Below are 24913 nucleotides of genomic sequence, written 5' to 3'. Positions count from 1 at the left end.
TAAGGTTTCGGGACGGGGTGCAGCATGTGCATCCCCAGATAACTATTTACTGGGGCCATCGCTGCTCCCTTGTTTTGCTAGTGGACAATGATGGCAATTATTCTAAATCCAGTGGAGACTTCACTGGGAAAGCAGATAACCTGTGGTGAGTTGCTTATTGTGTGTCTCAAGGGCCATGACATAAAAAACCAAAAACTTACCTATATTGTAAACCTAATTTTGGGTGCCCATCTGGAATCTAAGGTGTGTTCTCTTCCTCTGTGGTCATGGTTAGTGTTGCCCCCTTTTTCCTTTGAAGGGACATTGGTATTTGGGGATCAGTTCTATACTTGGTTGTCTTTTTTTTTTTTTTAGATTTTATTTATTTCTTCGAGAGAGAGAGAGAGAGAGAGAGAGAGAGAGAGAGGCAGAGATATATACAGAGAGAGAAGCAGGTTCCATGCAGGGAGCCCAACATGGGACTCGATCCTGGGTCTCCAGGATCACGCCCTGGGCTGAAGGCAGTCGTTAAACTGCTGAGCCAATCAAGGGATCCCTTGACTGTCTATCTTTAAGAAGACAGACTTTGGCACCTAATTTCTCTTAAGCTGACATGCTTAAGGTGGATCAAGAGAATAGAGACAATATGTGCTTTTGACCAACTGGGAAAGTTCTGTTCGCAGATGTCGATATTCTCTAAGCACCAAGATACACAGTGAATAATGGGCTACTCTGCCTTTATTACTCCCAGGCCAACACAACCCTAAATGAAGAGCTTGTCTTCTCAAGGCCAAGGATTTTGCTTAGAATAGCGCATAAACCTCAAAATTAGAAGACCCAGATTTGAGAGCTGCCTGGGTGGCTCAGCCGGTTAAGTGTCTGACCCTTTGTTTCAGCTCAGGTCAGGATCTCAACTTCGGGAAATGGAGCCCTGCATCAGGCTCTGTGTTCAGCTCAATGTGGAATCTGCTTGAGATTCTCTCCCCTCCCTCTTCCTCCTCCTTTCCCTTACCCTCTGCTCCTCCCCCTGCTTGTGTTCTAATAAATAAATAAAAACTTAAAAAGAAAAGAAGAAGATCCGGATTTGAATACCAGCTCCAGTACTCTCTTGGGCAAGTTGCTTGGTCTCTCTGAGCCTCAGTTTCCTATCTATAAAATGGGGAGATCATTTCCATTCACCTTTCTCATCATTTTGTACGGTAATTGTGAGGACTAAATAAGATGATTTAGGTAAAATACTTAACAATGTACTATACATACCAAGTTCTCACTAAAAGTTAACTTTGTATGTCAGAGCCTAGCACAATAATGTGGCATATGATAGATATCCAACATACATCACACACACACACACACACACACACACACACACACACAACCTGTATCTGCAGAAGGAAAGATCTCATTGAGAATATTGAGTTAAAAAGCTGTTATGGGGCACCTAGTGGGCTCGGTCGGTTGACCATTGACTCTTGATTTCGCTCAGGTCATGATCTCAGGTCATGAGGTAGAGCCATGCGTAGAGCTCTATGCTCAGTGGGGCGTCTGCTGAAGATTCTCTCTCTGCCTCTGCCCCTCTCTCCAAATAAGTGAATAACATCTTTTTTTAAAAAAATAAAGAGCTATTACTAAATTCTGGACTTTAGTTTTCAGATCTTGACAATGTAACCGGACTCATTTTGCTATTTAATCTTGCTCATGACTTTGTCTCTTGTCTCCCTAACTCATGATTTCTGCTGGGATCCTTGCTTTTCTGTGATGAATTCTTAGAGCCGGCTATCTGAGCACAATCTCTTCTTTCCATGACAATGCTCTTGTCTTCTTTATAGGTTCTGATACTTCTCAGACCCAGAACCTCATTTCCTTGCTATAGTCCTGAAGCAGCCAAGCGTTGTGAAGGAAAGCTTTTAGAAATCTAGATATTTGCACCTGGGTGCCAGGAAAAATTGGAATCGACTTCTCTATTGACGCACTGATTCTAAATCATGGATCTGGGAGAAAAGAAGTTAGGATGACAAGCCCTGACGGTTGGTCTACGGCACCCACTTCAGTTTGAGATTTTATCCTGCTACAATGAACATTTTTCAAAATCAATTAATTGCCAATAAATAGACATCGGATCATCCTCTGTCCAAACTCCTCTTCAACCCCCCACCAAAAACAAAAACAAAAAAAATATGTCAATAAATGAGCTGCTCGAGTGGCTGAAAATTTACCATCAGAGCCAAGCCTTTTTCTGAAAGTCTCAACTCACCCAATCAGACAAAAGCCTGGGGAAAGGGGAGGCATTTATCAAGTTACAGGGAGGATTCCATCTGCTATCTTAGACCTTTGTTACCAAGTGACACAAGAGATACTCGAAGGCAGTGTGAACGCTCTGTTTCACAGATTCTTAGCCCAAAGATTCCAAATTAGAGAGAAGCAGCAGCAGGAGGAAAGGAGAAAAGTCAAGGAAGTGTGATGAAGCAGCCTCCATCCTCCAGGCGTTCTCCTGGCCAGAACCACCGACGCCGGTGAGGGTGCCTATGGGGCTGGGATCTGTCCTTTCAGCCACTCTAATAAATGCAGCCAAAGGGCCAGTCACTTCTCATCAGTCACCAAGGTCTCGTTTCTGAACCTCACCTTCACAGAAGCCATCTCTCATCATGCCAAACCAACAGAAGAAAGTCGTTTTTTGCACAGCTGGGGTGCTAAGCTTCGTGTGCGCCCTCGGAGTGGTGACAGCCCTGGGGACACCGTTGTGGATCAAAGCCACCTTCCTGTGCAAAACGGGGGCTCTGCTGGTCAATGCCTCTGGGCAGGAGCTGGACAAGTTCATGGGTGAAATGCAGTACGGGCTTTTCCACGGAGAGGGCGTCAGGCAGTGCGGGTTGGGAGCCAGGCCCTTTCGGTTCTCACGTAAGTAACAGTTGCATTTGAATTATTTAATACTTTAGGCGTACTCTTTCCACGGTTGCAAGGGATCTTTTTAAGAGCCTGGCCCTGTCTAGTACAGGCCTTCTAAAACAGACACGAACCTTTGGAAATGCCCAGGTCTTTTCCAAGCAATTTCCTCTCCCTGGTTTTTATGATTTTGTTTTTATTAATTACTTCATTCTGTTTTTATCATGACAGCATATGGTTAATGAGCCGCTATGGAATTCAACTTTGAAAGGATAAGCAATTTAATTCTGAAACATCAATATTTATGCTAGAAGTTTTGGTGTCATTTTAAAAGGGGAGAAGCAACTTAGAGGAATAGCTATGAGAGACGAGCTTCATTTTTTCCTTAAAAAAAAAAAAAAAAGAATCAGCGTCAAGGGCTCAGTAGCTGCTTTTCCACCTTGCTCATGACTTTGTACCCTGTCTATCTCTGTATGATCTCTGCTAGGACCTTTCCTGCTAATATTCTTGTTTGTTTGTTTGTTTTTTGTTTCCTTTTTTAACCAATTTGAATCACTTGGCCATAGAAATGTAAAATGATCTGCTATGCTAACTGGGAAAGAAATAGATGCCTATTTAGTATAGAAAATTTGCAACTGATTGACCTTCAAATCATGTAGGTACTATGGGATAGATTTTCCTGTTCAATTTTTGTGAAATGGAAGTGTTACCCACAGTATTTATAACCTGTTTATCTTAAGAAGGGAATTTTTAAAAATTACCATGTGAATAGGCAACTCATTAAATGAAAATTAATAAGAAGCCATTTGTTATATCTCTCACAACACACATTCAGAAATTATTATTATTTCAAAAGGGCTGGTTTGGAACAATCTTACGAAGAAACAGCCAGTAAATTACTGCATAAATCACTCTTCAGGAAAGGAGGTTACCAATTGAGGCATTTAAAATGAATTATTATTTGCCTGGGTATTTTTTTTTCTCTAGCATAGGTAGAAAGCTAAATTAATTGAATTTATTATTAACCTATGCGGTGTCTAATTAAATTTCAGTGCTGGCCTATTTCTATTTCTGCAGCATTCCTTGTATCTTCTTAACAGTCATTGGACACCAGCCTTCACTCACGTTGGTTATTAGGTGATATGAATTGTCACAGGGCTCCACAAAAATCCCCAAGAATTAGTCTTCAGCTTTTCAAAAAATTATCATCCCTAGATTTGATGAAATGAATACCAACTCTTTTCACTGAATGGCTTTAGTTCATTAAGGTAATGGGGCTGTTAGAGTTGCTTCGCTTTCCTTAGGGGGGGAAGAGAACAAAGCAGACTATCACATGATTTGCAACTGTATTAAAAAATAAAAAAGGAAAAAAGATGAGTGAAATGATTTAACCATGAGTCATTGGCAGCTAAAGCGCGAGTAAAGCTTCTCACAAATGAGTTTAGACAAAAGCAGGGAACAGACAGTGAATTTTCAGGAGCTTTTGCATTTGGTACAGTGAAATAGAGATGAACTTTACTCATACCACAGGACAGGTTTTGAAACAATACGTTCTCCGAAAACTTACTAGACACTACACATATTTTGTCTTATTTAATCCTCACACAGCTACATTCCTCAGCAGTTTGATGCGTGACTTTTTTATTTATGTGTGTGTTCTCTGCTGGCTCGGTCTGGGATGCAGTTGTTCTAATCAGGTGTCCTTCCCTTTGCTTTTGTGAGGATTCAGAGTCAGGTGAAGGTATGGTTTAAACCCCACTATCACAGAATTTCATTCGTCCCTATGACACTCTGAACATTTTCCCCCCAGCCTTGTGAAGAAGATCTGACATTTGTTTGTTGGTTCTGTAACGACAGCCTCTCTATAGACCCTCTCTAGGTGCTGGGCCTGTCAAAGCCTCATTAGTTTCAATGAGACCTAACAAGGTGTACTTACAATATCACTTTTTCTGCCTAAGCGTAGAAGTATTTCTTTCAGTGGAACAGAAGAGAAAGTGGGGAAAACTGAATACATCCAAATGATTCCCAAAAAGCATAATGTTCATTTAAATAAACAGCTTCCACACCACACCCTCCAAGTTTACACTCGTATTGCAAGATAGCTTCGTGGTCCATATCTTCCCATTTGAAATGCCGTCACCCTTCCAGCGATGTTCTAACAGCGTATTCTTGAAGGAAGGGAGCCCTCTGATCATCTCCCCGAGAGAAAAGTAGAACTTCATTAATAGAAGAGAAGGAGAGGCCTAACCCCGTTTCTCAATAATAGCACCCTTTGAGCAAAATCCAGGACCCTCAAATTGCTCAGGGAAGAAGATTTTCTATTTCTTGGGCCCAACTTATTATTAGGGCCCAACTCATTTCCCAGAATGTCCTCCTTTCTCGTTTTCCCTTTAGAAGGTTATGAAGCAAACATGTGGATTTTAAGAAACTTTCCAGGGTAGGAGGACTGGAAAAGGCAACTCATCAAAGCCTCAATCACTTCATGGCCAGTTTTCTTCATGTTGTCGTGTTATTGTCAGTTGATATGAATTTACATTTCAGTTCTGCGGAATGGCTAAATGCTACTTTGCTTACCAAAGTTTTCACTTAGATCAGTATTGGTCAACAGAAATACAACACGAGCCAAAAAATGCAAGCCGCATATGAGAAGCTTTAAAAGGTCTAGGAGCTGTATTAGAAGAGTAAAAGGAACCAAGTGAAATGAATTTTAATGATCCATTTCTTTTTTTTTTTTAAGATTTTATTTATTTATTCGTGAGAGACACACAGAGAAGCAGGCTCCCTGCAGGGAACCTGATGTGGGACTCAATCCTGGGACTGCAGGATCAGGCACTGGGCTGAAGGCAGGCGCTAAACCGCTGAGCCACTCAGGGATCCCCTGATCCAGTTCTTTATCCCAAGATATCCAGATGCCATTTTAACACGCAGGCAACGTAAGATATGAGATATTTTACCTTTTGTTCTTTTTTCTGATGCTAAGTCTTTGAAATCTAGTGTGTATTTTACACTTACAACCCCTCTCAATCCAAACTAGCCACATTTCAAATGCTCGCTGGCCATTTCGGTGTGGCTAACAGCTCACAACCGGACAGCGCCGATTTAGCTAGAGATTTACTCTGAGTAAATTGGGCATTGACCGTGTCCATATCCATATTCTAAATGAATTTCTGCTTGGTTCTGCCGTACAAGTTTACGTGTTATTTTTATGGGGAATGCATGTGTCACTTCTAAAACCCAGACACATAGTATAACATGAGGATAAAGAATGGACCAGAAAGATAGTTAGGCAATGTTGTCATGTTTGTTCCTATTAAATGTTCCCTGTTGACCACTCCATCTCTTTTAATTATAACAAGAATCTTCTCTGCCAGCATGCACAGTTATGCTGGGAAAACGTTTGCCTCGTTTACTCTGGCTGATTCTCATCCATTTATGGGTCAGCGCTTCATTTTCTAGAGGTCACTCGCATTCATACCTAGCGGACAATTTCATTCGTTATAATGAAGGACTGTTTTCCTTTCAAGGAAACACAACTGGTGGGCTTAATTTTTCCTGATATGTCACCTGTGAAATTTTAATGATGCTGTTTAAACTCTAACTGTAGCCATCAAGACAAAAAACTGCCGGTTTTGAGCTTGGTATGTGTGGGTGGGTTTCCGTCTTGGTGGTTTGAAACACCGCAGAACATCAACTATGATACCCAAGAATCATATGGTATCAATCATTCCTAGATATGCTGATCTATTTATTGCCAAGATAGTTCAATGAGCTGGTAAAAACATATGGAGTGTGTGTGTGTGTGTGTGTGTGTGTGTGTGTTTGAAACGTGAAAACTAAAATCTAACCAATCGTGTGTCACAGCTTACAACTTTAGTCATGCTTCTAAAGCATTTTAATTGGGACCTTATGATTGAAAATGTGTTAAAAAAGCTTAACAGAGATTTAGCCTACTTTATATTTTTAAAAAGCAGGCTTTCTTTACCAAATGAGGTACCTCACCCAGATTACACAGGGGATGTTGAAACTACTTGTGTCAGCAAGCAGGTAGCTTCTCAAACATATTTTGGGGTAGAATAGTTGAGACTGGGGTCTTTGCCACCACCACCGAGAATTGGCATTGTACCTCCGTGGTCTCCGGTGAGCGTGACCCCGCCACCTGCCCTGTCACCATCCGGCACATCCTCTTCTCTGCTGTCACCCCAGGTCTTTAGGTACCCTTCTGATAACACCGCCTGCCCTTCCTCCCTTCCTTAATGGGTGGTCTAGTTGGAGGGGAACCTACAGAGTTGACCAGGGAAGACTGATTCCCTGGTGGGAGGAGGGGGGAAAGATGGTCTCGTCATTTCACCTAGTTAATGTGGGCCTTCCTGCCTTTTAGCTCAGGATCCTCTTGTCTAGTCTCACTCACCCATTCAAATAGTCCAGCACATAGAGATTTTGTTTTCCTTCCACTGGGGGGGGAGGGAGGAGGTAATTGTGGGATAAAAGATAGTAATGGTTGAGGAACACTAACATGAAGAGAAAAATCTTCAACTTCTCTCAGCTAAATAATTGTCTCCTACTTTGTCCTTCGCTGACCTTGATGTTTACTCTGTTATTTCAAGTCACCTTGGATTATAAGTATTTGAGAATGTGTATTTCTCTGCAAGGAGATCCTGAGGCCTCAGAATACCCAGGGGCTGGGTATTATTCATTCTAGAACTCCCTCAAGCAGGACCGAGCACAGCGCATGTCACAAAGAGGTGCTCAATAAATGTTGGGTCAACAGACACTATGGAGGTCTGTGTTCCTCACTGGGGATTAGACTTGGAACAAATCACATTTCATTGGTTTTCCGTTCTTGCATCTGTAAAATGGGAGGTGAAACTAGGTGATTTTAACATTTCTTCTAGTTCAAACCTTTATGATCTATATATAATGAGGGGGCAGCTGTCCTAGACAAGGTCCTTCCAGCTTTAAAATCACTTGACCTTCTGCTCCGTCGCTTGAAGCCTCTGCTGACAGATTCCAGCCACTATCATTGAAGTGGTGAGTTTTGTGTGCCTTTACACTTTCCTCAAAGCTCATGATTTTTAAAGTATTCTGAAATGCCCACCATTCATCAGGACCCAAATGAATTTTATTATCAAAGCGAGTGCTTCTCTTCTTCCCCATCCAAACCTTTTACTATTTGTGTGGGAAACCACAGGTAAGAGGAGGAGAAAATGAAGAATGGAATGTTCTGGAATTCTAGGGACGTGGGTTAGCGGGTTGCAGAGAGCAGGGGCAGCCATAAACCCCCACATAGTCTAGATGGTATTATTCAGAAAGCAAAAGAGAAGATCAAAATACAAGGGAGAGGCTGACCTTCTACTTCCTCCATTTTTTCCTGGAAACTTCTCTTCTATCCTCACTGGAAAAACTCCTCTTTCCTGCATTTGATTTCATAAACTGATAATAGCAAGAAATTAGGAATGACCAGTATGTTTAACACTCAGGGTTTTCTTTACCCAAAGGAGGAACTGAGCAGACATCGTCCTCAAAATCATGAGAAATATTGGGAAAAGGCCACGGAGGAAAGGAACTTCTGGCTCTCCTGGTCTCAGCCAGGAAAAGATCTTTCTCCTTCCTTCCTAGCAACTACTTCCGGTAGCCTTACCAGGAAAAATTCCTCACAGAATCGGCTTCGTTCGACAATTATAGTTTTGCAAATATGCACGCACACATGCACGTGCACACACACACATACACACTCAAGCACTCACCTTCCGTACCTCGAAATTACTCTCTACTCTAAAAACCATTAAGTCACTGACCTGGGCTCACCTGAGACATGAAGCATGGAGCTTCTGGAACTTAAGCCTGGTATGTGTGAACCTCACCCCTTGGAGGAGGACTCCAAATCATTCTTACAATTTGCTGCTGTGCTTTCTCTTCTAATCTCTGAGAGTAACTTATCTTTCCCAAGGATGTTCAGACAACTCAGAAAAAAAAAAAACAAAAACTTATTTCAGCTGCCCAATTACTGGGTGCCTCAGAGGTGCCAGGCATGGTGCCTAGATCACCTCCAGCCCTTAAGTGGGAGGTGCAAAGATTCTATTCCTCTTGAATAAAAATGGAAACCATAAACTCAGAGAGGTCACAACTGTTTCAAAGTCACAGATCAAGTAGGTAGCCATCCTGAGATTGAAATTCAGACGCATAGGATGTGTATGACATCTGTCTCCTTACAATCTGCAAAAAGGATGCAAAGAAATGAAAAAGCATAAGAGTAAACTTCAGTTGCACCAGCTATTTAGACAATGATGCCGCTATTTTCTCATCAGCTGGATCTTGTATATCCATGTGCTAGCACTTGGCTTTATGAGTTGAGTTCATTTCCGTGTCCTTGATGTCTATCTAAGCCCTAATCTTTGACCTTTGAAAGGAAAAATCATCAAGTCAAGCCTGTTTAATAATCTAGGTTGAAAAGAAAAAAGTCTAGGTTGAGTGGGTCACATGCTTATGGCTGATCTTTGGCTTATGTGAGCATATTAATGTTGATAATTCATGCTGGACGTGGAAATATCTGATGCCACATGTGGCTAGCTGATGTAAGCTCCCTGCCAGTGAAAATCTTCATGGTATGATCTTCAGAGTTCGTTACCTGGACTGCAACCATTATTTTTCCGCAGCAATGACCAAAATGGCAGGCTCTTTCCTGAGTTGTCATGAGTGGTTTCAAAACAGGCAGGAACAAAAAGAAAAGCAGGTACGCAGCATTTGATTCACTTCAGAATCTGGTGTTTTATTTTGAGCCAATGGATCAGAATTACAGCGTAAATTAAAATCTCATTTAAAAAAAATGAAAAAGCTCATTTTTATCTCTGAAGAAGATCAGAGATTTCATAAAGTTAAAGACCTTTTTCTAAAACAGAAGTTATTTAAATTAAACAGTGACAAATTAGCCTTTCATCTAGTCATGCACCTAAACACCCAGGCTGGTTGGGAGATGATACACTTTTATTACAGGTATGATAGAGCTGAGTAATAGCAAACTGTACCTGGCAGTCTAATTTATGCAGGATTCGTATTTCGCTCCCTCTCAGCATGTTATAACTGTAGCAAAGCCATTCTCGGGAGTTATTACCCCAACGTAATCATACCCTGTGGATTTGGAGCAGTTAAACGGGTTCTGTTATCAGAGACACATATGCACCAAAGCAGCTGTCGTCCTGCAGCCACCATGGGTGATTAAGACTCACTGGTGGGGCTGCCTCTGAATCGGGTTGAGTCAGGTAGATAGACTTTGGCTGAGAGGAATTCAGGCAAGATACTGGAAAAAAAAAAAGGTATTTTAAACAGTTCTATCTTGCCATCACATCTCCTCCTCTGAAGTGCTGGGGTCACGGATTTCATTCTCCCTGACTATGCAGCCATCAGAAGGAAGCCTGCCTCAATACCTGGGTGTGAGATTATGGGGGATATTAAAGGAGGTGGATGCATTGAGCTTATGTCAGGAATGTCTTTTACTGGATTTTCATAATGACTGGCTGCAGATGGGCTGAGGGCAAAGTCAGATCAAGAGCATTTCTGATAAGAAGAAAGAAATCTTCCTTCTTATTCCCTTTCAAGAAAATGAATAGCTGAGCACCAAGGGGCCAAATACAACTTCTCTTTTTACACATCTTTTATGTGGAGGACGACAAGTTGAGAAGGAAAACAGGACCTCTGAAGCTACCATATGGCTTTAATCTAGGAATAAGTTGCTGCACCATTGCTGACATCATTATCAGAGGCTGGCTTCATTCTGGGAGCTTCCCAGATGGTGTTACCTGCATTTTACATCTGGCCAGCTGAAGGTGAAAAGGGTTGATGAAACCTACACCATTAGGTCAGTGGTCCGTAACCCTGGCTGCGCTTTAGAATCACCTGGAGAGTCTTTATAACTACGATGCCAAGGCTTCATCCCAGGCCAATGGAACCAGGATCTTGGGGTGGGGGTGGAGGGCATGAGAATTGGAATGGTTTAGAAGCTCCTCGGGTGATTCTAATGTGTATCCAAGGCTGAGAACTACTGAGGTGGATGATGGCCAAGACGGGTGGAAGTCGGTGAGGAGTCAGGAGTCTTCCATATTAGGGAAGGGCAAGACCACCAGAAGGAGAGCAGGAAGGAGCAGAGGTGTTTAGCATGGTTTCCACACATGCTAAGGTTTGGGGATCCTTAGCTTTACTCCTTTAGCTGCATATTTCCACTTTCCTTACACCTTTCTGGCCTCAGCAGGAATCAGAGATGTGATCGATGAGTTTGAGTAAGAAACCACATACTTGGCTCTCAGCCCTAGAGGCTTCCCCTCTTTCCGAGTCTGCCCACCAGTTATAGGAGCCTGCTCTCCACCTGGTCGGGATAGGGGAGGCAGGTTGGCCCTGGACTGGGAGGCTTTCAGCTGTCCAGCCCCTCCTATGCCTGGGTGGATGAGGCTGTCTAATTCAAAAGAACTTGATGGAAGATCTAAGCCACACTTTCCAGCACTTTAGCAGAAATAAAGCTAACATTTTGACCTTTACCTGCCCGTCTTCTGTGGAAGGGCTCTGGTCCTTCCAAAGAGAATATCAGGGGTCCTCTTTAGAGGTGTGCCATCAGCCTAAAAATCATTCAAGATAAGTCATTACAGAGAATGTCCAAGAATTGCACAAGGGAAATAGAAATGAGAATGAGAACGGTATATCAGATGCTGAGGAAAGTGTGTGACAGGTACCAAATAAGTAATTAGCTATAAATCTAAAGTTCCTGGATTATGTACAGAAATAGTCACCGCCTGGTCAGGGAGAGAAGGAAAAAGTAAAAATTTGAGCTACAAGATAGAAAGTTTGCCTGAATTCCATGTATCTAGGGACTCCTATGGAGGGATCTTTGGCCTCAGTGAACAGATAAGTGCTCTGACCACCTGTGAGCCACAGGAGTCCCTCCTACCCCCAATGACTGATCATGAGATTTGAAAATGCTGACACTCTCACAGCACTGGGCTCTTAGATCTCCTGTTGCCCTGGGTGGAAATACAATGCTCCTGCCCTTTAATCATGTTAGAAAAAATATTTAAGCAATTCCTTACAATTTACATAGAGCATCCATATAAATGACTTCACTTGCGTCTCTTGAAAGTTCTGTGACTTATTTCTGTCGCAACTCACATTTACACATAAGGAAGCTGAGGCATACAGAGGTCCACGTGAGAAGTAAATGGCAAAACCAGATTAATCCCCAACTTTCCTAACTCCAAATGCTATGCTTTTTTTTTTTTTTAACCTGCCATGTTGCCTTTCAGCTAATGCCTATTTGTCTCTCTTCCCACTAGCATCTCCGTTCTTCTTGTTTTGGCATTGCATGATATTCCAACTACCTAATATTCTTGGTTAATGCCCAAATACGGGTTTAGATGGGACTTACTAAATTCCTATTTAAGAAATTTAAAAATGTGACTGTTAGACTGGAATCCGTAATGGCTAAAAATGAGAACAAAGTTTCAGGATAAACTACAACAGAGGAACCCAGCAGATAGAAATAAATTTTAAGGCCACCAAAATGAAAGCCATACATTTAGAGATATCAAATAAAACATGGATTAATGGCAAGTAATAAAGGAACATACTTAGCAGTTTGTAAAAACAAATGATTTTTTTATCTTATTCTTGTTACTCTCCAATGATCTATTGAAAACAGCATGACTTTATACAAATTCTTTGTAAGTTAGGGTATGTGTGCCCTTACCACCCCAAGGCGGGGAAACTTCACTGGGGCCTATTATGTGCCTAAGCATTCCAGACTTTGCAGATATGAAGGGAGTGAAAGAAGGTACTTGTTTATAAATAATGAAGAATGTAGCAAGAGTGTTTTTAAATAACTGACAATTTGTAAAAGCCACACAGGTACGTCAGTCAAGATGGACTACGTTATGCTTTAATTACAAGTAAGTTCATACGTCATGGGGAAATCAAAGATCGATCTCTTGCTCATAGTACATATGCATCAGAGATCAGCTGCAGGTCCTTTCAAGGATGCAGCCACCATCTGGAATGTCGCCAGTTGTTATAACAGAGACCGAGGATTGTGGAGGCTCTCACTCTGGCAACTAAATCCTCTGACCCAGAACTGACCCATGCCACTTCCACTGATACCTTATTGGGCAAGGTTGTTACACAGCCACATCTAACTGCAAAGGGGCCAGGATGTGCAATCCTATCATGAGCTCTGGATGGGAAAGAACTGGAACTGTAGAAGGTTGAATAGCACTAATTACGATTGCAATTATTGTTTTTATTCAGGAAGCTCCAACAAGGAGATTTACTCTTTGTCAGGGCAAGGCACAGGGAAATTGGAAGAAAGTTCTTCAGAATTAGAAGTAGAGTTCACTTGATGGCATTGAAGAAGCCATTCTCAGCAAAGGAATATCATGAGCAAAGTTACAAAGAGCCTACTGTGGCCGGAGTACAGAGGATACTAGAGAAAGAAGAAGAAAGACAAGGCTGGGGAGAAGGCAGTGACCAGAATAGGAGAGACTTTGCTGTCCCGAAGCACTTGATTTGACCTTGTAGGCAATGGGAAGCCACTCAAGGGAAGTAAGTGGGTATGTGATGAAGCAGAAGATGGATTCAAAGACCAAAAGAGAAGTGAAGAGGCCAGTCAAGAGGCTCCTCCATCCAATATTTGGTGGCCCAAACCAAAGCATTGCCAGAGGGCTGCAAAGGAGGGGACATATTTGCAAAATAATCAGATGCAAAAAAAAAAAAAAAAGAAAAAAAAATCAACAGAACTTAGTGATAGGAGATGGGCCCCATTTTCTGCAGGATAGAGAGCTGTAGCAACTCCCTGAGATAAGGAATGCAGAAGGTCTAGAGGGAAGATGAAATTGTGTTCAGTCATATTTAGTGAGATCCATGTTTGGCCAGCAACCCGTGATGTCCATCAGTTGGGCAGATTTGGAGGTCATGTGAGTGGCCTGGAGTAGAGGCGGAGAGGTGGGAACCAGCCGATTAGAGGTGGTAGCGGGAGCTTCAATGCAAGGAGAGGTTCCTAGGGAGGCGAATCAAATAAGAAGGTAAAGGGGTGGGTTCTAGAAAACACCAATACTTAAGGGTTGAGGAGGAAGGACTGGCAAGGCAGGCTGAGGAGCGGAGGATCAGTGAGCTGCAGGGGGGACCAGCAGAGGGGAAGCCAAGGGAGGAGAAACTTTCAGAAGGCAGGAATTGTCAGCAGCCCCAAATGCCACTGAGATGTCAACTAAGAGATGGTGAAAATAGTCCCTTGAATTTTAACACTGTAAGGTCACAGGGGACCTTTTCTCAAGCAGTCCTGATAGAGGGATGGGAAGAGAGGCCCTTGTAGGAGCTGAGGAGGGAATGGAAGGCAAGGACTCAGAGCAAGGCTGTGGCCAGGCTCCTAGAAGAGAGGCCCATGGCTAGGAACATATGCGTGCATGCCTGTGTGTGTGTGTGTGTGTGTGTGTGTGTGTGTGTCCACGTGGATTGTGCATAGAAGGGTCTCGAGTGTGAGTCTATCCTGAGGAGATAAACTAGTAGGGAGGAATATGTTGAGGAGAGACAGGGGAGGTAATGGGCTGAGGAGGGACCCATGAGGTAGAAAAGGAGGAGTCTGACAACACAGGGAGAAGGCCAAACCATGAACAAGAGGAAAAAAATTTTCCTAAAACTGGCAGTGGGGAGCTGCAAGGTGAGGCAGTCCCCCTGATAACCTCACTTTTCTCTCTGAAATGGAGGCGTTCCACTCACTGGATGTTTTGGGGCCTTCTGTAAGCCAGGCGCACAAACGGGGGGGAGGAAATGGAGGCAGGGCGGCATGAGCGGAGGAGGCCCGGAATATCTGATGGGGGATGGAAGAGCCAAAGACTGGGGAAGACTTTGCAGAATGGCTGGGCTGTGGTAGGCCACAGGTCAGGGGCCCAGGTTGGAATGGGGTCACAGAGGTAAGGGACGGAGCCCAAAGAACAGAAGCCACCCCCAAATGACTGTGGGAGGAGGGTATGTTTCCTACGGAGAGCTCCCCTGGGGCTGCGTTTTCACTCCAGGCCATTCCCTTGTGACTTAGCTCGGTTTTGTAATTGCAAACTGTAGAACTGAGGGTGTGACAGCCTTGCTCTGTGCACTGGGCTGGTTATGCAATGTGGATTTCCTGCCCCCCTCCTCCACCCTTCTGTGACAGGTGCCTTCTATTCTGCTATTAGGAGAGTGACCTCAATGACTAGTTTCTTCTAGGTTTCTGTTTCTGAATAGCTATCTTGTCAGAAATCTCTGCCTGCAGACTGCAGGGAAGAGAAATCGAGCTTTGAACCAGGAGTTTAATGCGGATGTTATAAAATATAACCCGCCTTCTTGAGGTTATGTCTTATCAATACATGTACAGCATTCTTTTAGAAAGCACTCTGATCCGAGTGATTCCTTGCCTGGAAGTTCATCCAAAAAAGTTGGTCCTGCTCATCGTCCACACCCATGATTAAAAAAAAAAAAAAAAAAAGAAGAAGAGGAAGGAATGTGCTTGGAGATGTTCGCTACAGCGTTAGCCAGAACACTGAAACAATGGAAAGACAGCCTGACAGCAGCCTACAGTTTGATGGAAAAATCCATATTGGTACCTACATGAGTGATGAAGGCAACATGCCTGACATGAAAAAAAATGCTTATATGCTTATATTCGATATAGGAAGTACAGAATATAACCTCAAAACTGCATTATTATAATATAGGAAATGAATATTAAGATGGACAAAGATTTGAAGCAAATAAAAATAAAGGAAAATCTTACTTTTCTAGTGGTAGAATTATCTTAACTTCCATTTCATTGTTATAATGTTGCTCATTTATTTTTAAACAGTTCTCTATGAATAGTTGGACATTTGAACAGAAACACAGTGAGGAGCATGTCCATCTTCTCCTAATCCTCCTGCCTTGCTAACAAAAAAGGGCTTTGCTACATTCAGGGTTGAGATGAATTCTCTTACAAATCCCAAACTTTAAACCTTGTTATTAAACAGCCATCAGTTTCCATGTAACAGGTTGACAATCCCCCAAATATGTTGGATTAAAATTTTTCTTTTAATAAAGAGATTTGAAATTCTATTCCAGTTACCAACTAGGTCTTTCAACTTCTTTAAAAAAAAAAAAAAGGTTCCTATTATCCCTCTGGTGACTACTGTATTTTATCTCCATTGCCCCAGATTCTCTCCAAAAACTCTCTCAATCCAGTTTCTATTACCATCGGCAGCTTACATCAAGGTCAACGGTGACTGCTTGACTCTATGGTTAAATTCAAGTTTGTAACCAGAAATTCCCATTACACTTAAAGCAGTCAACCCCCTTTCTTCTCCTCTGGCCCGGGGTCACCAAATGGAGTATCCTCTCTTCCTCTTCTTCTTTCCCTTTTTTGACTTTGTGGCACTAATTCCCTTAGTAGAAACCACTGACTTCTGCCAAGAAACCCCAGACCTGCTAACCGCATCAGACTCCATCCCCACATCCTACTCCAAGCAAAATATATCCATCCAACATACTTGTGTCCAGCAGTTACATCATGTATTCTCAATGGCTGCCATAATCCCCCTAAGGGGGTGAAAATGGGTTCTTGGCGGTGAGAAAAGCTCTTACTCTTTAAAAAGTGTGTATGTATATTAAGCACAGGTATAAATCCAATACAGAAATCAATACACAGTATAACTGCGGTATTAAAATTTCACTGGGAAAGGGTGATTAGGAGAAATGTCTGAAAGGACTCCTGGAATGATGAGCAATAGTGAAATTAAAAAGTTGACAAATACTGATCTACACTGTGCCAGGCATGCTTAGGGGCTAGGAATACAGCAGTGAAGAAAACAGACCAACAAACAAGTCATGAGAGAAACAAGCAAAAATATAGAATTGGTCAGGTGATTAATAATTGCTAAGGAGAAAAGGAAATGCAAGAAAAGGGGTTGGAGAATTAGAAAGGGGAGACGTCTGGGCAGGAGGTGACAACTTTAAATACGGTGGTTAAGGAAGGCACTCCCAACAGAGTGGCATTTAAGTCAAGGCATGCAGGCGAGGGAGCAAGCCATGAGGATACCTAGGGGAATATCCGAGGGAACAGTATGTGCAAAGGCCCTGAGGTAGAAATGGTCCAGGCATGATTGAAGTACAGTAAGGAGGCCAGTGGCTAGGGCACACTGCTTAAGGAGATGGGTGGCAGATGAAGTCAGAGGTCTGGCAAGGAGTCCTACCATAGGTCCATTGTCATGAGTTGGCTTATACTCTGAATGGAGAGGAACCCACTGGAAGGGTCTAGGCAGGGAATTGACATACACCTGTTCAGTTTTTAAAGATCTCTCTGGCTGATGCACTGATAGGAGATCGTAAGGAGGAGTGGAAGCAGAGAGACCAGTCAGGAAGCCCTTGGGTGGGAGCTGATGGGCTGGACTGGAGGAACAGTGGGGATGGAGGGGAGCGGTCAGATTCTGAAGGGAGTGCCAGCAGGTTTTCCTCATGGACTTAACGTGAGGTGCGAGAGTAAGACTCCAGGACGACGCCAAGGCAACTGAGGCGAGGGAGGCTGAGGGAAGAGAGTGTGAGGAAGGGAAGACTATGGGTGTGGTTTGGGACACAGTGAGACGCCTCATATCTCCATCAAGATGTTCAGTAGGACGTTGAGGACCTACAAGTTTGGGATTCAAGGGGAATCCAGGCTGGAGATACCGGTCTGAAAGTGTTCCCATTAAAAGCCATGCTACTGGAGGAGCTCCAAGGAAGTGAGCCAAGAGGGAGAAGAGAGAAGGTACAAGAATGGAGTCATCCTCTAGAGGGATCCAGAGGTGAGGACAAACCCACAAGGTGGGTCAGGACAGCAGCCAGTGACATAGCAGAGCCCCAAGCGTGTCATGTCTGGGAGGCCGGGGAGGGAAGCATTTCCAGGAGGAGGGAGTGAGCCATTGAGCCAGATATAGATCAGGTGAGAGGGGAACAGAGACTGCCCCTTGGGTCTGGCAGCTTGAAGCTCCTCGGGGCCTCGGGAGATGCAGGGTGGGCGCAGTGGATTCAAGCGGGAATGTGGAGGGAGGGGAGGAGATGCTCAGAGTGCAGCTAAGTCCTGGGGAGGTTTTGCCAGAAGGGGAAATAGGAAAAAAAAAAAAGAGTAATAGCTGGAGGGCTTTGGTGAGATTTGCTTTTATGATTTTATTGATTGAAAGAGAGAGAGAGAGAGAGAGAGCGTGCAGGAGGAGGAGCAGAGGGAGAGGCCAAGGCCAATGCAGGGCTGGAGCTCACAACCCCGAGACCAGGCCCTGAGCTGAAATCTCGAGTCCGACGCCTAGCCGACTGAGCCACCCATCTTATTTAAGACGAGAAAAGGACAGTGAGTTACCTGCGTGCTGATGGGACTGATCTAAAGAAGGGGCGAGACTATGAGGCGGGGGGGGGGGGCACCTGTGCACAGGTGGGAAGGGAGGGCTTTGAATCCCGCAGAGCCGGCCCCGGAGGGGGCACCCCGCCAGACGTCCACCCAGCACCTGCCCTGAGCTAGTACTGCTCGCTCCGAGGCCGTGGAGGCCTTGCACAGTTGAGAGAAAGGTAAAATTTCATTTCCAGACAAGGAAATCAAGGGTTAGGGCGTAAGACTTAGCTAAGGAGCTGCAGTGTGAAGCTCTCCTGCATTCCAAGTGCCCGGTCCCTTCCCCGGTGGCCCCGTGGAACACTCTGTCTTCTAGGAGAAACAGGGACCCTTGCACCTGCTCAAGGTCACACGGTGGACTAGGCCCCGGCACCTGGCTCTTGGGCCTGTGTTACTTTTCTTCTCTTTTACGGAGCTTGTCCCTCTCTGGGCCAAATGGTCACAGTTGCTGAGGCCCCTGTTCACGTCTGGAAGAGCCTACTCAGCCCAGGCCTTACCCTCCCATTCTTTTTTGGCTTTACTCTGGTTTATTGAGGTTACACATATGATTACATACAGTGAGATTCCCCCTTCTTAGGTGCACGGGTCCATGAATTTGACTAATACATAATAAAGGCGAGTAAGTGCCACCACAGTCAAGATATAGAACACTTCGGGTGCCCGGGTGGCTCGGTGGTTGAGCATCTGCCTTCAGCCCAGGGTGTGACCCTGGGGTCCCGGGATCAAGTCCTGCATTGGGCTCCCTGCATGGAGCCTGCTTCTCCCTCTGCCTGGGTCTCTGCCTCTCTCTCTCTCTCTCTCTCTCTCTCTCTCTCTCTCTCTCTCTGTGTGTGTCTCTCATGAATAAATAAAAATCTTAAAAGAAAAAAAAAAGATATAGAACACTTCCATCACCCTCAAAATTTCCCCTGTGCCCCCTTTGTGGTCAATGTCCTCCTTTACAGCCAACCCTGGGCAAAAGCGGATTCTGTTTTCCATCCTTATTATTTCGTTCTTTCCAGAATGCCATACATATGGAATCATACAACATGCAGCCTTTTGAGTGTAGTTCATTTCAGTTAGCATGATGCATTTCAGATCCCTCCACGTTATCGTATGTACCAGTAGTCTGTTCCTTTTTATTACTGAGAAGTCTGTTATGTTACGGACAGGCCAAAGCTTGTTTATCCATTCACCAGTTGATAGATATTTAAGATGTCTCCAATTTGAGACAAATACAAATAAAGCCACTGTAAATATTTGCATACAGGTTTTTGCGTGGACCTATGGTTTTTTTTGTTGTTGTTGTTTTTTGTTTTTTTTTTCTTTTTTTGATTGCTCTTAGACAAATATCCAGAAATGTGATTGCTGGGTCATATGTTAAGTCTATGTTCAGCTTTTTAAACACTGAAACAATTCAATATCCATATGCAAAAAAAAAAAAGAAAATCAGCCTTGACCCTGTACAAAAAATAACTCATGATGGATCACAGACTGAAGTGGGAACCTAAAACTAAAAAAATGTCTAGAGGAAAAACACAGGCAAACCTATTTGTGACCTTGCATGAGGCAAAGACCTCTTAGATTTGACATCCATAACGTGATACATAAAAGAAAAACGACTGAGAAACTAGATTTCATAAAAATAAGAGCTGCCTTTCAAAAGGCACTGATAAGAGAATGAACAGACAAGCGGCATACTTGGAGAAAATATTTGCGAATTACTTATCTGATAAAGAGCTCATATCCAGCATGTGTAAAGAATTCTCAGAACTCAATAATAACAAGAAACAATCCGATTTAAAAAAATGCACAAAAGATATGAATGCACTTCACCCAAGAAGATATATAGAAGGCAAATAAACTCACAAAGTGACGCTCGGTATCATTAGTCACTTGGAAAACGCAAATTAAAACTCCAAGGAGGTAAACTACACACCTCTTTAAAGGGCTACAATTTTAAAACGCTGCCAAGTGCCAGCGAGGATGCGGAACGACGGGGACTCCTACACGGCTGGTGGGAGGGTGAAACGGCACAGTCACTCGGGGAAAACCAATTGGCAGTTTCTTGCAAAATTACACGTGCAGGAGCTGGTGGGGGAGAGGCGGCAGGTGGACTGCAGGGGGGAAGCTGCAAGTTTGGGGAATGGGGAAATTGTTCTCTGTGTCGATTGAGGTGGTGGTTCAGGGCTGAGTGTCAAAACTCACAGAAATAGACACTAAAAAGGGAGAATTTTTAAAGAAATAGACACTAAAAAGGGAGAATTTTTTTGCTGTGTTAATTTTACTCAAATCTTAAAAATGGGGGGGGGTTGGAGTCAAAAGCAAAGAAAGCAATGCCATGTGTGCCTAGGCAATTTAACTTCTCGATGCTTCAGGCTTGTTGTTGTTGGTTTTTTGTGTTTTTCTTTTTTAAATCTATACTGTAAGAATTAGAAGATTTAAGTCTGTCGTTTAGGTTTCACTGTATCTTGCAAGAATGAAAAGATTTGAGTCTCTATGCAATACAGCTAAAGACCCGGAACAGAGCAAGTGCTGTATCATTGTTGGCTGCTTGAGTCCTATCATCATTAGTCATGCATTGTTCTTTGAGGAAGTTGGGCGATGAAAGGACAGAAAAGAAGGGCTCTGGGGGTGTCTGAAGACGGGGAGAGGGAGGCCCTCTGCCTCCTGCAGAGAGCGGAGGAAATCCCGTGATAGGAGAACGAAGGCCGAGGACTGGTTCTGAATGCGCAGGCCAGTCCTGTACTACTACTGTGGCGTGGGCTGCCTGCCTCAATAAATAACTCCCTTTCACTTGTCAACAGCTAATTAAGTAATTTCTGGAGGCCAGAAGTAACTTGCCGGATTTAATGACAGCCCCTCCCCACCTCAAAATGTTCAAATCCTTTCTCTGCATTATAGCCTCCCAAACCCAAAAGAACAAGACCAAACCAATCCAGATACTCCATAGCCCATAGGGTTCAAGTGACACCTGCCCAGGTTTGTTTCAAAGGTCTGCTCTCAGCTTCCGCCAAGCAAAGTCACCTGAGCGTTGGTCGGAAAATGGAGGGTTATTACCAGGGTTCTGGGGGGTCAGTATAGACTCAGGGGATTTTCAGCAGAAATAGAAACCTGAGGGCGCTTGGGAGGCTCGGGTCATGATCCCAGGATTGAGCCCCACATGGGGTGCCCTGCTCAGTGGGGAGTCTGCTTCTCCCTCTCCCTCTGCTGCTTCCCTGCTTGTGCTCTCTGTCAAATAAATAAACAAACAAACAAAAACAAACCACCCCAAAAACCTGAGAAAATGTAAGTAACTATAACTCGCAGGGATTAGTGCCCCGCTGGGTCACTTTCTCACCAGAGTGGAAATTGGAAGAGACTTCTTAAGAATGGGAACACTCCATGTGACTATTATTTTACCGCCTAGCTTTTCTTTCTAGGAGGCAAAGCGGTGCAACTTTTCTTTCTGCCTTTGCTTCGTTTTGGTTAACAAGCCTGCGTTTTGGGACAGGCTTCCCCCAGCTAGCCACCCTATCAGAGACACGGAGGTTGCCACGGCTTTTAGTAGGTGGGGAGATAGATGGAGGCGGGTTTTTTGGTAACTGCTGGTAAGAACCAAAATCAACAGCTGATCTCGAGCCAAGAATAGCAGGTTGGGTCGATGGTGTGGTCTCAGCAGCTGGAAGCTCAGGAGGGCAGGGCACCGCAGAACAAGACCAGCTACCTCACTCTGTGCCCCCCAGAACATAGAACACCCCGTCCTGTGTTCTGGGGGGAGAACAGAGGCTCAGCACCTGCAAACTCTAAGATCTATATTGCCACTCTGCCATTCCTCCAAACAGCTGAGGAATTTCCTTATTTCACCCATCAACCTACCCATCTACATCATTTAAAATTGGTCAGGACTTTTAAAAGCACAAGCACGAAAAAGAAATAATTTAAAAAAAATTCCAACCATAATACCATGAACGTAACCAACGAAATCAATAATACTTATGTAATATCATCTACTATCCAGTCCATGTTCAATTTTCTCTGGTTTTCTCCAAAAATGACTTTTAGAAAGCATTTGTTCAATTTTTTTTTTTAGCAATAAGTCTCTGAAGCCGCCTCTGATCTAGAAAAGTCACAGAAGTTTTCAATCATTCATTCACTCATTCATTTTAGGTATTTCTGTTTTCATGGGATAGAGAATGCTTCCAAGGTGGTAGAAAAAAAAATACAAAAGCTACATAATGACGTATCCCTCAGTCTCCTTCTGCAGGAGCAATGTTATAAGTTTTGTGTGTAGCCTTCTAGAAATGGTGTCTGCCTGGATAAGCATGCCTGTCCCTGGAGCTGCTGTAGCACGGGGGTTAAGAGTACAGACAGGAGTTCAAATCTCTGCTACTGACTAAGCAAGTCAATCTTGGGTGTGTTACCTCACCCCTGAGCCCTGGTTTTCTCTGAGGTAGGTAGGTCGTTGAGAGAATTAAGTCAGGTAATTACATTAAATTAATTAATTATTTGTTACTATATACATTTCCCTTTGGCTTTTTCCCAAATGGTAGAATGGTACGCATTTCTATTTTTTCCCCCGAACATATTTTGATGATAATTCCATACCTGTTCTCATAGATTCACGTCATCGTGTTTGGAACGTTTTCTTCCGTTGGCTTCTTTGCTCTTCCATCTGTGGATTTGTTCCTAACTCAAAAATCTCTGTTTCTCAGGCTCCTTGGTTGGTTTCTCTTCTGTCCCTGGGGAGTATATGTAGGCGAGCCATAGGGCCCTTCTCCTCTAGTTACAGTTTCTCCACAGGTGGTGTCCATTTCTCTGGCTTTCCATATAAGGAGGAGGCTAAGGGAGCCCTACATCATAAAATCTAAAGAGATACTCACTCTCAGGGCTCATGCAAGAGGAGGTTAACCCCAGGGAGTGATGGTCCCTTTCAATTGCATGCCCCAGGCACCTTGCTCGCCTCAGCCTATTTCCACCTCCCTAAATACTTCCACCTTCTCCCTGGACCTCTGGACACATAAATCCCGTTTGGCACCTCTACTTGCATATCTTAGCTGCAACTCAAACTTTAAATATATAAAACAGAACACCTGCCTCACTTCCCACTCCCATGTTCAAATCCACACCTTCTACTTCTCTGTGTCAGTTAATAGCATCACCATTTATTCAGTTGCTTATCCTTGATTCCCTTCTTTCAACAAGTCCTATCTTCTATCTCCAAGATACATTCCAAATCTGATATCCACTCACCACCTCTACTGCTGCACATTAGACCAGGGCCCTGTCTCTTGCCACTGGGAATGCTCTTCCCCCCACACCCAGGTCTCCCTGCCCTCCTTCCTCTCCCTACCCCCTTCTACCTGCTAATCAGCAACCAGAGCCATCTTTTCACATCATTAAGGAGACTGGGTCCCTCTCTTACTTAAAACTCCCCACTGGCTTCCCAGTGAATTTAGAATTAAAAGCCAACTCCTTACCTTACCTGGTCAGGAGACCAGGACCCAGTGGATGCAAGAGTCTGATCTCAGACTTGCAATCACACGTCACCTCCTCTCGCTCACTAGACTCACCAACTCGCTGTCGCCCCACCTTACGCTCCTAACCCTGGAATGTTCTCCCCCAGATCTTTATACAACCAACCGCTCCCTTCCTGGCATTTAGGTTCCAGCTCAGGTGTAACTCTGCTGACCACCCACATCCATTCACTCAATCACTCAAAATTCCATTACCCTGTTTAGTTTCTCCATTAACAGCTGCGTTCTGTGAAAGTGTCTGGGCCAACCCAGGTTCAAGAGAATTGGGGAAAATAAATTCCTCTAAAGGGAAGTGACGTACATAGAAGGAGGGAAGGAATTGACGGTGGCCATCCTTGGAAATAAACTATGGAATTTATTGGTTTACTTGCTGTCTGTTAATTCCCATTAGGTTCTAATCTCCACAAGACAACACGGACCTTGTCTAATGGACCTTGTCTAATCTTGTTTTATGGCTCTATTTCCAGGGCCCAGAACAGTGCCTGGCACATACTAGGTGCTCAGTAAATAAGTTAAGATGCACTTGATCAATGTTTGGGAAACCAAAATGGACTGAACGAAACATCCCCAGGCTGGTCTTGCCAGGTTTGCTGATGGTATGCATACCGATGCCTCACTGGATAAGAGAAACCCTACATTTATAAAATATTTCATTTCTTCTGCAAACAAGAAAAACTTGCCCTGAACACAAAATCTAGAAATAGATTTGGCACATTTTCTAAATGGAAAATATTTCTTGTATCACCAGAAATTATTTTCCCACAGCTTGTGTGACATCAGAATATTGAAGTTGACCGAAAAATATCCCATTTTTAAATCTTGGTGTGGACTAGAAACATTTTTTTTCTTTTTTGGTAGCAAAGGAAATAGAAATACCTCCTGATGTTTGAACTAGCCCAGATAGCCCCAAACTGAAAATCTCATTTCAAGACAGATTAAAAAAAAAAAAAAGACAACTGAGAAAGGACAGTAGAAGTTTGGTCATCAACATGTACAGGTTTTGGCTACAAAGCCAGCACTTGTTTATTTAAGTAATTATATGTAACCAAGGGCAGAAAAAATTCCCTCCAATCTCCACTTTGTTGGTCTTTACTGGCGAGTTCTATAAAATAATCCTGTGTTTAAACCTTTTTCTAAATCCCTTGTAAATTAGTAAGTGACAATGTATTCA

General features: G+C 43.5%; 1 protein-coding gene across 1 annotated transcript in view; it reads left to right on the top strand.

Moving 5' to 3' along the window:
• Positions 1–2624: 2624 nt before the first annotated feature.
• Positions 2625–24913, top strand: part of CLRN1 (clarin 1) — a 35685-nt gene continuing 13396 nt past the window's right edge. The window contains exon 1 of the mRNA XM_055321739.1: positions 2625–2877. Coding sequence (XP_055177714.1) covers positions 2625–2877 — 253 coding nt within the window. The remainder of the gene's footprint in view (positions 2878–24913) is intronic.

The sequence above is a fragment of the Nyctereutes procyonoides genome, unplaced genomic scaffold, assembly GCF_905146905.1.
Source record: "Nyctereutes procyonoides isolate TBG_1078 unplaced genomic scaffold, NYPRO_anot_genome, whole genome shotgun sequence".
Lineage (NCBI taxonomy): Eukaryota > Metazoa > Chordata > Mammalia > Carnivora > Canidae > Nyctereutes > Nyctereutes procyonoides.
This window is presented reverse-complemented; position numbering and strand designations above follow the sequence as displayed.